This window comes from Girardinichthys multiradiatus, chromosome 18 (genome assembly GCF_021462225.1).
Source record: "Girardinichthys multiradiatus isolate DD_20200921_A chromosome 18, DD_fGirMul_XY1, whole genome shotgun sequence".
In the NCBI taxonomy this organism is placed as follows: domain Eukaryota; kingdom Metazoa; phylum Chordata; class Actinopteri; order Cyprinodontiformes; family Goodeidae; genus Girardinichthys; species Girardinichthys multiradiatus.
The window spans coordinates 49063553-49080273 of record NC_061810.1 but is presented as its reverse complement, the minus strand read 5'-3'; the positions used below and the strand labels follow the sequence as shown (position 1 = coordinate 49080273).

The window sequence follows — 16721 nt, the reverse complement described above, 5'->3', positions numbered from 1 at the left end:
CACAGAGAGAAACACTGTGTCTGGGTGAGGGTGTCCACATGTTCAACAGATGCTGGGAGGGGATAAACACCATCATCTGAGCAGGAATAAAGTCTCTCAGTAGCCAGGAGCTCCATTTAATCTGTTGCTTGCCAGAAAGGAGGATGGAAATGATCTGTTAAAGATTTATTGCTGTACTGAGAAGGAAAATGCTGATCCCCCCCGTTGGTCATAAAACTGTAGCAGATTTCCCAACATAAAAATTCCCAACATAAACTCCCAGATCAGAACAGAATTTTATGCAAGGAGAAGTTTTATTCTGTTAATTACAAACGGGTAAAAACTGAGGTCCTCTAGAGAGAACTGAGCTTTTATTCAGGTACCTGACTTTTTTCCACCTTCATGCTCATATTTTAAAAACCTCTCAAATCCATGAGCCAGTAATTTCTGATCATATTGTAATAATTCCAGTACTGTAACAGATGTGGGCTAAGCATAAGCCCTCCCCAGCACGTGCATAACAATATGCATCTTCTGAACTTTATTCTGCAATGAAACGTTTCATGCATTCTCCTCAACAGCAGTCCACCAATGTGGGTTAGATTACTAATACAGTAACACAAATAACTGCTTTAATCTTTAATTAATGACATCTTTAGTCATTTTAATTTTAAATTCCTTTAAAATCTCCAGACATTTCTTAGCCTTCTGCCAACAGCTGCCCTGTTATTCTTTCAGTCTGCTAATCAGATGTAAAACGCTGCACTTAGAAAAACATTTTCCTCACCCTAAGAACCTGGTTTTACCTCAAGGTGCCATTGCAGCACCTTGAGGTGAAATCTTAAAAAGAAAATACTAACAGGAAATATCCTGCCAGTAGTTATTTTAACTACTAAAAGTATATTTTGACTAATATCAATAATGGAAAAAAATAAGACTGTTTTCCCTATGATGCCTCATTTATCCATAGAAAATAAGTGGATTCCTCTTTGCCTCATCATATTTTGTGAAGAAAATGACAACATCTCTTGAAGTGAACCATGGATCTTTGTGGTCTGTCATCGGTTTAGGGCCTAAGCCAGGGTCTCATAACTGCCGTTTTCCCTCCACACTCTTCTACTTCCACTGTCTCACGCAAACTCTCTGTCCAAGAGTCTGGAGGATAAGGCCTTGGCCCCATCAGCCCCCTGTGGGACCAGAGGAAGCACTTGATTTATGAGTCTGGTAAGCTGAAAGTTCTCAGGTAGACACACAAGATTTCTCACACCCACACACAGGGGTCATGGCGGTTATCTTTTATTGCCCAAGGATGGGAGGAGACAAGGAAAACATGGGGATGAAGGGATGGGATGAAAGGTAATAAAGGAAATGTAACAAAAAACTTTGAGGCACAGAAAGAAGTTTGGAGGTTGAGGACGAAGAAGACAGGAGTGTTTGCTGAAAACAAACATAATCTTTGCACTGACTAAGTGTAGAGAAGCCAAACTAGAACCATCAAGAAGACTTAAATAAACTGGCTGAGGAGAAGCAGTGATGGACTGTGGATGATCAGATGAAACTGGGATTCATGGAAAACTCCTAGAGATGATGCTGGAACGTTAGTGGAGTGTGTGTGAAGAACCACAGTCAGACTGACCGTCCCTCATCCCATCAATCTAAAGTACGTTTCCAGATGATCTTCTATATTTGTAGGAATTTTTGACCTTTCTTCCAGAAGTGCATTCACAAGGTCAGACACTGATGTTGGACGAGAGAGTCGGTCTCCACTCCAATTAATCCCAAAGGAGTTCATTCTACTGGGTTGAAGTCGGCTCCTGAAATACTACCCCACGCCATCATCCTCCCTCCACCAAACTTTACACTTGATGTAATGCAGTCAGACTGTAGAAGTGCTGTTCTCCTGACAGCTGCCAAACCCTGACTCATTGATTCATCTATAGATTACCAGACATAGAGGTGTTTCATCTCTCCAGAGAACATGTAAAGCATGATGCAAAGCCCAGAGATATTATGTTTTACTCCTCTACATCTGACACTTTGATTGTTCTATTAATCTTTGCCTCCTCGATTAGAGTTTAGTGCAATTAGTTAGTTTACTAACCATAAACAACAGCCTGTGTTTGCTGACTCCTGTCCCAACATTTGTAAATCCAGCCTGTTGACATGACGGAGAGTAGAAGCTCTAAAGGAGAAACTGGAGCAACGTTGCTGTACTTTGCTCAACCTGCCTGTTATTTGCTTAAGTCTCAGCAACAGTTTCAGTTTTAGAGGCTTCTTTCACCTTACACCCTGCTGTAGATGTTAATGAAATGAGTTTAGTGAGATGTCAGCTGACCCAGATCTGTGTGTGGACAGTGTTAGAGCTGCAGAGGCAGATCCTGATGTCAGCCTGTGAAGCTGAGTGTGTAATCAGCTGCTGCATCTGTAAATCAGGAGATAATTACACCCAGACTGTGAACAGAAACTGAACGTAAATATATCTTCCTCCTTTCATTGAGAACAGTTCTGGCTGCGACTCAAAGATCCACAGAATCTCATGAATAAGCAATAAGCTCTCTGACTCAGTGTGTGGAGGTGATAATTGTAAATCCCTGCTTCCTTTTTGTGTGTTTAAAAACAAACGGAGGTGCCATTAAACACGCTGACTTCATGTTTGCTTTTTAACTCATTGAGAACAAACAGATCTGATAAAGTCACCTGTAGAAATGCTGACCCCTAGGCTTGAAATCTCAGGTCAAATGCACATTCTGGCTGGACTGGATCTATTTTTGGCAACAGGTTTCTTTAATATTCATGGTAAAGTTTTGTCTTCTGATTCCGATGCCCAAAGAATCCTGTTTGCTGCAGGCGACACTAATCTGGAAAAGACTGTTTCTGGAGGAAGTGTCTGCAGCAGCAAGTAGAGCCCGTTTGTTTGCAAAGAAAATCTCGAAATCTGTCCTAAGCTGTAAAATCTCCCATAGTTGACTGTCTCTTCAGGTCTTTAATAGATTACTTTTGCTGCTGCTGCACTCAGCAGAATTTCTCCTTTTAAATGTTCGATTAGGTTTTCTAATCTGGATCAGTCTTCTCCACCGCAGACTCTCCAGATCACAAACACAATATTAATAGAAAAACTAACAGCATTTTAATTGAAGGTGATCAATTTAAGTAAACCTTCAGCAGACCTGGCTCATTCCTAACATCTTTGGATAAACTGATGGACTTGAGCCTCTAGGGGTTGCCAAAAACAGTAAACTTTCTGTTTGGGAGCAGAGGTTTCCAAAGTTTTTATGACAAACACCACTTCAATAAATAAAATGGTTTCCAGGTAAGAAAAATGTAAACAAACCAAAAAAGAATCATTTTGATCTATGTTGACAGCTGAAGTATTTTAAAGGCTGTAGTTGAAAGATGCATTGCTCCAAACTGGGAAAACTTGCAGAAAGTTCAAGGTTTTCATTAACCCTGACCTCAAAATCCAAAATGACTCCTGCAATCCATTTAAAGCTTGTAAAAACAGCTGAAAGAACAGCAATATTTGTAAAAAATAATTAATAATCACAAATTTAGTGAACATGTTGCTGCTGTGTTGAAAAATACAAACGCTGAGTTTTCCATGCACATCTGTTGGTACACCCAACAGTTTTTCCAACTAGCAGCTTAAAAATCGGTAAGTTTAGCAAAATACCATTTCCAGATCCAAGTTCCACCTTCAGAGTTCCATGAAATGCATCAGCTACCAACAGCTGTTCATAGCTCACCTCTTCAGTTCATCCGTCTCCCAAGCTCAACCTGTTTAAACAAAATCCCCACACAGAGTAACTAATTTATAACAAATAATAAAAGTTTTCCCAAAATGTCATGTAAGCGGCCCATATAAGTTTTCCCCACGAACGTCTTGAACTGCTGTTGACGTTAAATGTTGTGGTTTGAGTCATCAGACGCATACAGACAGTTATCAGCTATGGATGTAACGGTCTGGTTTGCTAGTTTTGGTTTGCTTCAATCGTAAGAAAAGAAAAAGCTTTTTGTTTTCTTTAATTGCTCAAGCATAACCAGGTAGAGACGATGGATGGATGGTTAGATGGATGTGTGGATAACGCATCAGTAAAACCACATAAGAGTTATTAATGTTGTTTAGCCACTTTAAAGACTGTTCGGACATTTGAGAATAAAACGGCTTTAAATTGACTTTATTTTGATATTTAGACAATCCAGTGTACCAGATGTACTTGAAGGCACCATAAAAGATCAGCTGTTGAGAATCCCTTTGGCCAGAGAGGCTTCTGAACGGTACCAGTGTGTTGTTGCGTTTCTTGCTGTGTGGTGTTTTGGACTGCTTGAACGCTCCAGACAGCTGGATTTGGACTTTAGCTGATTTTCTCCAGAACCAGTGATGTTTACATTCTGCTTGGCATTGTTTCAGGGGAATCATTCAGTTAAGCACAGAATGAGCCATGAACCTTATTGCTGTTTAAACAAAATGTGTACACTGACATAGAGTTCTGGTTCGGTCCACTGTAGCTGCAGGAGAAACCTGAGTTGAGTGGAGTCCTCCCTGTTTTGTTTTGATGTCACCTTTTAAAATTGCCCTACAGAACATTGCACTGAGCACATAGTTCATAAACCTTCTGCGTGTGTTCTCGTAGAAAACCACGCTGTATTTGTTCGGTACCGAACAGACATGACTGTACTGGATAGTTTTTGTATGAATACATGGACCGTTACAGTCCATTACGGTTCTGTCTATAAATTAGTCAATAAAATTACCATTTTCTGCTTGTGTTCCATCAGGTAGATTAAAGGGTGATGCAATGATGCCTGGACTAAACCCTCCTTCCTCGGAACGCCACGGATACACTCTCTGCAGCCTTGATAACGGCAACGTTGAACATGGAGAGGAAGCCATGGATCCAGAGCTGCTTCTGGATCTGATCCAGCACCCTTTTATTTCCAGTTCTTCTCCATTGGAGGACAAGATGTATCGAATGGACAGCAGCTGGAACCAAGATGGAGACCAGCTGAGATGTGGGCCGTGAGTGGATTTTTATTGATGTTTCTGCAGAACATTCCAACTACATTCCTTGCTTGTTTTAATCTTAAAAAGGCATACTGTACAGCATCCAATTTACAGCTTTGACTCATCTGCAGTGTCTGATCTCTGAAACTTTTAAAATGAAAGCGTATGAACAGTTTAAAAAGATATATATGAGCCCCAGTTTATGGATTGCAGCTTTAGGGTGCTGCTTAAAATATACTGTAATTAGAATCCAACATGAGACAAAAATATCTTCTCAGAGTTGGTTGATATGTTGCCTCTCCATTCATTGAACATAAACAAACTGCAGTTAAATAACATAACAGCTACACGCTACTAAGACATATCTGATATAAAGATAGATAACTGATGTTCATCATCTAAAAATAAACAATGAAACCATGCGCAAAAGCAGCAGGAATGATATCAATCGCTCTTTTCAAGAGAACTCGCCCCTCATCATATTGAAATGAACTCAAACCTCCCCATGGTAACCACTTCAGACAATTTAAAGTCTTTCGTAAGTAATGGTAAACGGTATCAAAGCTCTTTAGGTAGGGGCCAGATACATTCATAAAGAGCAGATTACCAAAACCCAATAAGTGCAAAACAGAGTTTCCTCACCTGGAATAAGACACCATGTTCATTCCTCTGAACATTAACAACATATCAGTTTTGGTCCCTTATATGGTTTTAATCTGATCACGATAGATAATGGTGTCAGAATCAGAATCAGCTTTATTGCCAAGTTCGTACATACAAACAAGGAATATGCCTCTGGTACACTTGCTCTTTTGTTCTGTTTTTGCATTACAGAATATACAAATTTACAATTTACAATGTACAATATTCACATATCTAATAAAAAAGGTGCATTTGCAACATCTGTATGCTGTTGTTTTGTACTCTATTGAATGTTCATCAGAGAAACAGCCTGGGGGAAGAAACTGTCTTTGTGGCGGCTGGTTTTAGTGAACAGTGCTCTGTAGCGCCACCTGAAGGTAAAGCTCTGAACAGTTTATGTGCGGGGTGTGTGGGGTCGGCAGAGATTTTGGCAGCTCTTTTCCTGACCCTAGACCTCTATAAGTCCTGGATGGAGGGAAGGTCAGTCCTGATTATTCGTTGCAGTCTGGACCTGTCCTGTTTTGTGGATGAGTCAAACCACACTGAGATGGATGAAGACAGGACAGACTGAATGATAGCAGTGTAGAAGATGACCAGCAGCTCCTGTGGAAGGTTGAACTTCTTGAGTTGCCTCAGGAACTACAGTCTCTGCTGGGCCTTCTTCTGAACTATGTGTGAAGACCATCTCAGGTCCTCAGAGATGGTGGTTCCTGAGAACCTGAAGTGGTCCACGGCCGATACAGTGTTGTTGAGGATGGTGTATAGGGGTGGTGTTCTCCGAAAGTCCACCATCATTTCCACAGTCTTGAGTGGGTTCAGTTCAAGGTAGTTCTGACTGCACCAGTGTACCAGCCGATCCACCTGCTGTCTGTATGCAGACTCATCACCGTCCTGGATCAGTCCAATGACAGTGGTGTCATCTGCAAACTTAAGGAGTTTCACGGACGAGTCTGATGAGGTGCAGTCATTTGTGTAGAGGGAGAAGAGGAGTGGGGATAGAACCCACCCCTGGGTGGCACCAGTACTTATTGATCTGGATCGGGAGAAGATGCTCCCCAGTCTCACCTGCTGCTGTTGGTCTGTCAGGAAGCTGTTGATCCACTGACAGGTGGAGGCTGGGACGTTGAGCTGGGTGAGCTTCTGGTGGAGGATGTCTGGTATGATGGTGTTGAAGGCCGAGCTGAAGTCTACAAACAGGATCCTGGCGTACGTCCCTGGGTGGTCGAGGTGTTGCAGGTTGAAGTGTAGACCTAAGTTAACAGCATCATGTGCCGACCTGTTTGCTCGGTAAGCAAATTGCAGGGGGTCCAGCAGGGGGCCTGTGATGTCTTTCAGGTGCTTCAACACCAGCCGCTCAAAGGACTTCATGATCACAGACGTCAGGGCTACAGGCCTGTAGTCATTTAATCCTAGGATGGTGGGTTTCTTGGGAACCGGGATGATGGTGGATCGTTTGAGGCAGGAGGGGACCTCACATTTCTCCAGTGACTTGTTGAAGATCCTTGTGAAGATCAGAGCGAGTTGATTTTCACAGGCTTTCAGGCTTTATGGGGAGACGTTATCAGGTCCTCCTGCTTTCTTTGTTTTCATGCGCTGAAAGAGTCTATTTACAGGTCCTTCTCAAAATATTAGCATATTGTGATAAAGTTCATTATTTTCCATAATGTAATGATGAAAATGTAACATTCATATATTTTAGATTCATTGCACACTAACTGAAATATTTCAGGTCTTTTATTGTCTTAATACGGATGATTTTGGCATACAGCTCATAAAAACCCAAAATTCCTATCTCACAAAATTAGCATATCATTAAAAGGGTCTCTAAACGAGCTATGAACCTAATCATCTGAATCAACGAGTTAACTCTAAACACCTGCAAAAGATTCCTGAGGCCTTTAAAACTCCCAGCCTGGTTCATCACTCAAAACCCCAATCATGGGTAAGACTGCCGACCTGACTGCTGTCCAAAAGGCCACTATTGACACCCTCAAGCAAGAGGGTAAGACACAGAAAGAAATTTCTGAACGAATAGGCTGTTCCCAGAGTGCTGTATCAAGGCACCTCAGTGGGAAGTCTGTGGGAAGGAAAAAGTGTGGCAGAAAACGCTGCACAATGAGAAGAGGTGACCGGACCCTGAGGAAGATTGTGGAGAAGGGCCGATTCCAGACCTTGGGGGACCTGCGGAAGCAGTGGACTGAGTCTGGAGTAGAAACATCCAGAGCCACCGTGCACAGGCGTGTGCAGGAAATGGGCTACAGGTGCCGCATTCCCCAGGTCAAGCCACTTTTGAACCAGAAACAGCGGCAGAAGCGCCTGACCTGGGCTACAGAGAAGCAGCACTGGACTGTTGCTCAGTGGTCCAAAGTACTTTTTTCGGATGAAAGCAAATTCTGCATGTCATTCGGAAATCAAGGTGCCAGAGTCTGGAGGAAGACTGGGGAGAAGGAAATGCCAAAATGTCAGAAGTCCAGTGTCAAGTACCCACATTCAGTGATGGTCTGGGGTGCCGTGTCAGCTGCTGGTGTTGGTCCACTGTGTTTTATCAAGGGCAGGGTCAATGCAGCTAGCTATCAGGAGATTTTGGAGCATTTCATGCCTCCATCTGCTGAAAAGCTTTATGGAGATGAAGACTTCATTTTTCAGCACGACCTGGCACCTGCTCACAGTGCCAAAACCACTGGTAAATGGTTTACTAACCATGGTATCACTGTGCTCAATTGGCCTGCCAACTCTCCTGACCTGAACCCCATAGAGAATCTGTGGGATATTGTGAAGAGAACGTTGAGAGACTCAAGACCCAACACTCTGGATGAGCTAAAGGCCGCTATCGAAGCATCCTGGGCCTCCATAAGACCTCAGCAGTGCCACAGGCTGATTGCCTCCATGCCACGCCGCATTGAAGCAGTCATTTCTGCAAAAGGATTCCCGACCAAGTATTGAGCGCATAACTGTACATGATTATTTGAAGGTTGACGTTTTTTGTATTAAAAACACTTTTCTTTTATTGGTCGGATGAAATATGCTAATTTTGTGAGATAGGAATTTTGGGTTTCCATGAGCTGTATGCCAAAATCATCCGTATTAAGACAATAAAAGACCTGAAATATTTCAGTTAGTGTGCAATGAATCTAAAATATATGAATGTTAAATTTTCATCATTACATAATGGAAAATAATGAACTTTATCACAATATGCTAATATTTTGAGAAGGACCTGTACATCTTCCTCGGAGATCTTTAGTGCAGGCAGAGGATCTGAAGGTAGGGGGTTGGTAGCTTTGTGGGAAGAACTTGTTCCTGAATGGGATGTGGAGGAGATGATTTGAGGTGTGAATGGCTTCTTGTCATGTCTGCAGTAGAAGCCATTCAGACGGTTGGCCAGGAGACGACTCTGTTCAGGATGGGTGGAGGGGCTCCTATAGGCAGTCAGGTTTTTCAGACCAGTCCATACAGCTGAAGTGTCACCAGTAGAAAGGCTGTTCTTCAGCTTCTCATTGTAGCTTCTCTTAGCTGCTTTGATCTCCTTTGTTAGTTTGTTCCTGGCCTGCCTGTACCGCGTCCAATCTCCACTGCTGTGAGCTTCTTCCTTTTCCCTGCGCAGATTCTTGAGGTGTGGAGTAAACCATGGCTTGTTGTTCCCAAAGGTGCAGAAGGTCTTGGTCTGCACACACATGTCCTCACAGAAACTGATGTATGATGTCATCACATCAGTTAGTTGGTTTAAGTCAGTGGCTGAAGTTTCAAAAACAGTCCAGTCTGTGCATTCAAAGCAGGCCTGTAGCGTCTGCTTTGATTCCTCAGTCCACTTCTTAACAGTGTGAACCTTAGGTTTGGAAGCTCTTAGTCTCTGTCTGTAGGTTGGGATGAGGTGGATAAGAGAATGATCTGAAAAACCCAGAGCAGCCCTGGTAACAGCATGATATGAGTCCTTTAAAGCTGTGTAACAATGGTCCAGTGTGTTTTTGTCTCTGATGGGACACTTAATATGCTGTTTGTATTTGGGGAGTTCATTGGAGAGGTTTGCTCTGTTAAAATCTCCCAGTATTATGATGAAAGAGTCCGTGTGTTTTTTCTCCACGTCTGTAATCAGCTCAGCAAGATGTTTTTCAGCAGCAGAAGTGCAGCCATGCGGTGGAAAATATGAGCCGATTATTATAAACGAGGAAAACTCTTTCGGTGAATAAAACGGCTTACAGTTTATGGAAAACGACTCCAGATCAGGACTACATGTTTTTCTCCAGCACTTTTACGTCTCTGCACTAACCTTCGTTTATATAAAAGCAGATTCTGCCTGAGAAGATTCTCTCTACTGAATGAGACCACAGGATTGTGGCTCGAAAAACATAAAAACACACAAAATACAAAAACAAAGAGAGAGCGAAGCTCCGAGGCTGCCATCGTCGGCGCCATCTTGTCATCTGCACAATGTAGAATGCAGCATTTAAGAAATCCCTGTACAGATCATCTACATACTGAGTGAAGTGTAGTGGTCCTACTATTGGAGTCCAGAGGAATGTTAAAGATGTACAATTAAGAAATGTCAGGACACCCTGATTAGAGGGAGACTCACCAATAAACAAAAATTTCAGTATTTCTGTAGAAGCACAGTTGTTGGAAGCAAAAAACAACAAAACACAAAGTGTTTCTGTACATAATCCATTGTTGCTTTAAATATGAATATTGTTTCACTTCACTGTGTGATTTATCTAATCTTCCAGTTTGTACATCCTGGAAAATTCTGGAATTTGTACAAGGAAAACCTGATGTATTCCATTTCTTTTCACATAGTTCGATCCTTTAAACTGGTTTCCTTTTATGCAGCTTCACTGTTTTATTTCAGAACATATTACAGGTCTTGGGGTTTCTTTACTCCTCTGCTCTGCAGGCTGGAAAGAAAATGGGTTCTCTGGCACGAGTTTATGAAGGAACATGCCCACCTAGATGCCTGGCTGCGATTGGCTGAGCAGGCCCTCATCACTTTCAACCTTGCCAATATAACCTACAGTACCTCCAAAGAGGAGCTGAGGAAGTTTGAGGTGAGAAAGACAAGTAGGATGTTAATGGTTCTGACTTGATTTTTAGCCACCCAGATTGTCTTCATCAAATTAGAAACACATTTTAGAACCTTCACCACTATTAAAGAAATTGGGTCAGAGAAAATCTGCAATAAATAAAAATGTATGCCCCAAATTCTTGATTTAAAAATTTCATATGATGTGAAATTATTATATTCTGGGAAAAGAACAGTTGAGATTAATAATTAAAAGCCCAAATTGTTGCATTCAAGCCTATGATGAGAAGAGCCGAGAATATTGCTGTATGCTGACGATGGTGTGCATTTTGTGACCGTGTTCAGAGGTTGCGGTGTGAGGCTGGATCTCAGCTCATCCAGCTGGACAGCCTGACCCGAAGGAACCGCACCTTGACCCGGCTCTTTCAGGGCACCATGCAGGCTCGGCTGCAGGGGTCGGCTCAGGAATGTGGCCAACGATTGGACGTTGTGAACTCCAAACTGGAAACGATTGCAGGACAACTGCAGGTCAGTATTTATGAGTTTGATCTAAAGTTTGGACTATCTTTGACTCCAAATCTTCCTCTGATTTTTAAATTAGAACTATTTAAAAATGTTACTGTTGGAACCAAACCATATATATTACGTTTTTCTCAGGTTTCAAGATAATTTTGATTCATTCATAATAATATAATTCCTGATGGGAATATGTTTCTTATCTAGGCCTAATTAACAAAACAATAAACATTCCTCTATGTATTAATGTATTTGTTAGAATTATTTATATTCAAAAGCTTTTCGTGACCAGTTGCTTTTGTATTAAATGTGTTATATTGTATTTTAAAGTGCATACTTTTTTCCTCTTCCCTCTCTCAGCTCTTTGTCTCAGAGTGGGAGGAGTTTGAAGCAGAGAGGGAGGAGCTTGCGCTCTGGTTGGCTGACTTGGATGCTCATCTAACACAGATAGATCACATGACTGGCAACAACTGCGAGAAGCTGAGACAGCTTCAGGTGTGCGCATGTTTTGTTTGGAGAAAAACACAGAAGAAATGATTTTTAGAGCAGCTTTCAGGTAAATAGTTTGGTTGACTTCACAAAGCATCAGAACATTACCCTTATCTCAGCTAATGGCTTAAATCCTGACAATATGTCCTGGGAGTTGACCTGAGAACAGATCACTTCTAACTGGTGAACAAGAACAGTCTATGCTCTTTGTACAATTTCTGAAATACACGACATCAAGGTCTGTCTGACCTCAGGTTACTGAGGTTCACATCTATGGTCATCTCTACAAGTGCACTGTTGCCTCGCTGTTACTCTTTTCCTCTAAGAAAACATCCTGGCTGCGCTAGAACTTCCAACAAATTATAAGAGAATCTGGTGTGATCTGGAGAATATTTATTTGGTTAAAAAATAACCCCAATCATCACCAAAGAACCAACCTACCCAGCAGTATCATGAACTGGGGTAAAATTTCTTCAGTTTACCTGTTATTTTCTGATCTTAGCATAATTTTCTACTGAATGTGGGTTCAGTTCGAGTGACTTCTCTTTGTATGCTCAGTCCTTCCAGCAGTCTGTGTGCGAGAACTCGGGTCGTGTGAACGACCTGCTGCAGCGCGGTGAGGAGCTCATCCAGCGCAGCGAGTCGGCTGATGCTCAGCATGTGGAGAGCCGCCTGCTGGAGCTGCTGCGTCGCTGCAGCCACGTCTACAACAACATCGCACGGACACACACTCGGCTCCTCAGCATGAGACTGGTAACCATCAGACTCTTGATTGAACATTTCATGCAGTCACTCAGATCTTTCCCAGTGGTCCTTTTGGCTTGAAACTGGGAATGGCTTCACATCGGAGCTGAGCTTGTTGACTGGGGAACCAGTAAGGTATCTGGTTCATCTGTGTTTGGTAAACTGATTAAATGACACAAGTAGAAGGTCTCTGATGGCGTTCTCATGCTTCCTCACTGGATTCTCAGGATCTGCAGCTGGAAAGAAATGTAAAAATAAACCAACTAGTAGCTTAGACTCAGCTTTATTCAATCATGTAATGCCTGCTGTTCATATGGTTCATATAGTCCAAACTAAATTGTTTTATCCCTGTGGCACCTATTAATGGACTCATTAAATTGTAACTTAACTGAGTTGATGTTTTCTTAACGTTCTTAAAACATCTGAATTAATTTTAGGAGTTGATGATGATTTGTCCTCCTTCTCCAGGTCTTTGAAGATGACTGGATGCTGTCCCAGGCTAGAGATTCCGGGTGTCCCTCAGAATCTGTGCATGAAGACAGAGTTTTGGAGAAATACGACCTGGACCTCCCTTCAGTTTCATCCCATCTCAGAGGTGAACCTTATTTTCAGTGACTTTAGGTTCTAGATTGTTGACAAAAAGACCCCATAGATGTTCCTAAAGCTGTTTCCTGCAGATTTCAGACAGTCAGTGAATCCAGCACCAACCCTCCTCTCCCATCGACCCTCACCACCTCCGCCCTCTCCTTCCCATGACAACATGGGACTGGAGTGGGACCCCTCGGTGGACATTGGCCGCTCGGTCTCTCATGATGATGCAGACTCTTCGTACTTCAGTGCCTGCACAGGTAGGAAGCCTCACAGTGTTTCTATCACAGCTAAAAATCTCAGAATGGTTTCATGATCATGAGACCGTCGACCTGTTGATCAGTTTACTTTCTGTCTTCAGTTTTTACATTCTTGTATCCCATTGGAGGAACGTTTCTCCAAATACAATAAAATCTGTTTTACAATCATTTATTTAACCCCTCCTTATCTGGGACATCCATCCATCCATCCATCCATCCATCCATCCACCCAGATGTTCCTCTGTCCCGTGACACTCTCAAGCTCCTCCTGGAGGGTCCATAGGTGTTTCACGGACAATGGGATCTATATTACGTTCACAGTTCTGGCTTAAACCATGTTCTGGTCCAGTTGCAGAGCCACAAACCTCTAAAGACCCAGTTACTTTTTCCCGACATGGTTCTGTTTTATCTCATTGCATTTTATGTTTAGTTTTCATTTGCTACGTTGGTGTCCAACATTTTTCCTTGAATTTCCTTTGAATATTATAATTGGGGTCTGCAGACACCTTCAGGATTGTTCTGCTGTGCAGGTGTGTGTCAAAGAGAGGGAACCAAGAGGTGGAGCTACCTCAGCTCCTTTGACTCTCGCTCTGACATCAGCACTGACATCACAAACCAGGAAGCAGCTCTGGTGAGTTACATGACTTTAAATTTTATAGTCAAAGTAAAAAGTAGCTAAAGTTTGTTTCATTTTTAGGATTTAGCCTGAAAGCTTGAAACTGTGACCACATTAATAAAGAGCTGGGATTCATTCAGATTCAGCTTAGCAGGCAGAAATCCTTTTAATTTCATCAGTTTATTTGTTTATCTCAGTAAGGCATGCATCCGTCTCAGCCAACCAGAGCCTTTTCTGGCAGCTGATACAGCTGAGTGGGTCTGGTTGCCTTACAGTTTCATGAGACATTTGTTATAGGAATGAGGGAGAACATGATGTTCTCCTTATCAATCAATGTTTTTTTTATTTTAGACCAATCTCCAAACTCCTCCAAACTCCCTTCAGAAATACTGGAGAAAGTTACTTTTACATTATTCAGTTTATTTTTAGAGAGAGATGATATCCATGTGGCATTTCAGTCTGGTTTAGCTTCACTGCACCACATCTGCTCTTACGGCTGCCTTTGACACAGTGCATCATTACCTTTTTAATTTCTTGTGTTGCTATTAGAGGTCCAGCCTTGGAGTGGTTCTGGTCTTACCTGAATGACAGAAGTGTTTATGTCAGCATAAATTAGTTTGTATTATCTTCAGTGTCTGTCGGCTGTGGGATGCCTCAGGGGTCTATATTAGGACCCTATCTTCCTCTCTGTATCTTCTGCTCTCGGGCTCCATTTTGAGGACATTTGAATTTCTTTGTTTCGTTTTGCTGATGGTTGTCTGAAGTTTGAATGAAATCGAAGCTTAGACGACCCGAAATGCTTTGAGCTTCAAGGATAAAAAGACTGAGGTCGTATTATTCCGACCAAGTGTGACGCCCGCCATGTGAATCTTGTTTGTTTGACTCCATATTTAAAATCCACTGATTTCAGACACTGAGTATGAAATCGGATGATGACCTTAGATTTGACACCAGAGTCAGCTCTGTTGTAAAAACAAACTATTTCTAGCTGCAGCTAATTGTTAAAATCGAGACAACGTTGTCCAGGCAGGATTTTGAGAAGCACATTAACACCTTGATTATTGTAACAAGCTGTATTTTTGGGTAGACAGGCTTCCATCTCTTGCCTTGTTCATCTCGCGACTGGATCACACAGACCAAAACACATTCCTCCTGTTCTTGCTGCTCTTCACTGGCTCTCTGTTTGCTACAGCACAGATTTTAAATTTATTTTATTTGTTTTTAGATGTCTTGATGGCCTTGTTCCACCTTATCTCTGACTTGCTTTGCCCATACTCTCCTTCACTGTCTCCAAGGCCATGGACTGTTCTTGGGACCAGCCAGGAGCTTAGATTGACTTTAGATTTTGTGACTGGCAGAAGCTCAAAGGTGATCAGTTTTTGTGGCTGCGGTCGCCTCTGTGTTGGTCAGGCTCCTTCACTGTCTAGCTGCAGCAGACGTCAGATGGAGAAGATAGAAGGGGACAGACTGAACCACAACAGAGGTTTTAAAGTCATCTCAGGATCATCGGTTACCTAACTGTAAATATATTAATATCTGGGAAATCAGAAGCGGAAGAAAACAGTTAAAACTGACCTGGCTGCTGATTGGATCTCAACAGGAACATCAAATTGGTGTCCATCATTCCCAGCTTCTCAGCCTCAGTGTTTATCTGAGACAAGAAGCTGGTCTGACTGTTAAAGTCCTCCTCAAACTGCTTTAAATTGTATTTACAACACTTACAACATGCTTCACTCCAGCTAAAACTCCTGGTTTAAATGAAATGAATTTTTTTACTGCAGCAGCAGAATCTCACTCTGAATCATTTCCCACATTTAATCTGAGAGCATTGATCAGCTGGAAAATACCCATGAATCTGTGTCCCAAATCTATAAAATACATTTTAGTATTTTTGTTTTTTTTTAATTAATCAATGGGAATTTTAATTAATAATGCATGAATTTCCATTTTTTGGAAACATAGGAGTACATGCCATTCAAGGGCTCGGTGGCACCTGTGAAAGGCAGCATCATTTCTGTCTGTGTGCCCCAGGGCAGCTGTGGCTACAATGAAGCTCACCGCTGTCAGTGTGTGAATGGTTAATGACTGTAGTGTAAAGGGCTTTGGGGTCTCTGGGGACTTGATAAAGCGCTATACAAGTGCAGGCCATTTACCATTCAACTAAGGCAGGTGTGTGCCGATCTTCATACAGCAGGAAACTTTCTCTTCTCTAGAGTCAGAGCTATAAGTAAAACATCTGAACCAACTGGAAATGGGACAAATACGGCTGGACCAGGACCAGGGATCTTTCCTCACACACATGTGGTTGTTTGAACTGATGTTGATATAAGATGTAAGTGATGAACAGCAAAGTTGTATTCCTTGATTGTGCTCACAAATCTGGGCAATAAAGTTGATTCTGATTCTGCGGATCTGCTTGTTGGAGCGCTTGGAGACATAAACTCTTTGAAATACCGGAAGACTGGAAATAAAAACGTGGTGGCTTCTAGCAGAAACCTGAAGACGGGTCATCTTTGTCTTTTAGCAGGACCATGAGGTGATATCAGCAGACACTGATCTAACCTTCTAAACATCTGGTGGGCCAATCTACTTCCATGACTATCTCAGTCAAATGACGTGAATCCTGTGGAAACCCTGAAGAGAGGAGAACATCAGAGAGATGCGTCCTTCAAATTATTTCTAATGTTGAATTTTTCTCCTACTGAATAAATGCTCTTTTCCAAAGGTTGGATTTTCTTCAGGTTTTTTAGTGTGAGATTATTCTGCTGCAGAAACACATCATCTGAGCAACAAAGACCAGATTTTCTTAGAATGACTCGTATTGACTTTTTAAAGGCTGCTTTCTCTAAGGCTTTAATCAGGGCTGTAAAC

General features: G+C 42.0%; 1 protein-coding gene across 1 annotated transcript in view; it reads left to right on the top strand.

Moving 5' to 3' along the window:
* Positions 1-16721, top strand: part of si:ch211-137a8.2 (uncharacterized protein LOC777613 homolog) — a 32210-nt gene that overhangs the window by 9673 nt on the left and 5816 nt on the right. Inside the window, exons 2-9 of the mRNA XM_047390811.1 lie at positions 4756-4996; positions 10512-10662; positions 10983-11165; positions 11514-11648; positions 12201-12395; positions 12855-12981; positions 13064-13234; positions 13765-13865. Coding sequence (XP_047246767.1) covers positions 4776-4996; positions 10512-10662; positions 10983-11165; positions 11514-11648; positions 12201-12395; positions 12855-12981; positions 13064-13234; positions 13765-13865 — 1284 coding nt within the window. The 5' untranslated portion in view covers positions 4756-4775. The remainder of the gene's footprint in view (positions 1-4755; positions 4997-10511; positions 10663-10982; positions 11166-11513; positions 11649-12200; positions 12396-12854; positions 12982-13063; positions 13235-13764; positions 13866-16721) is intronic.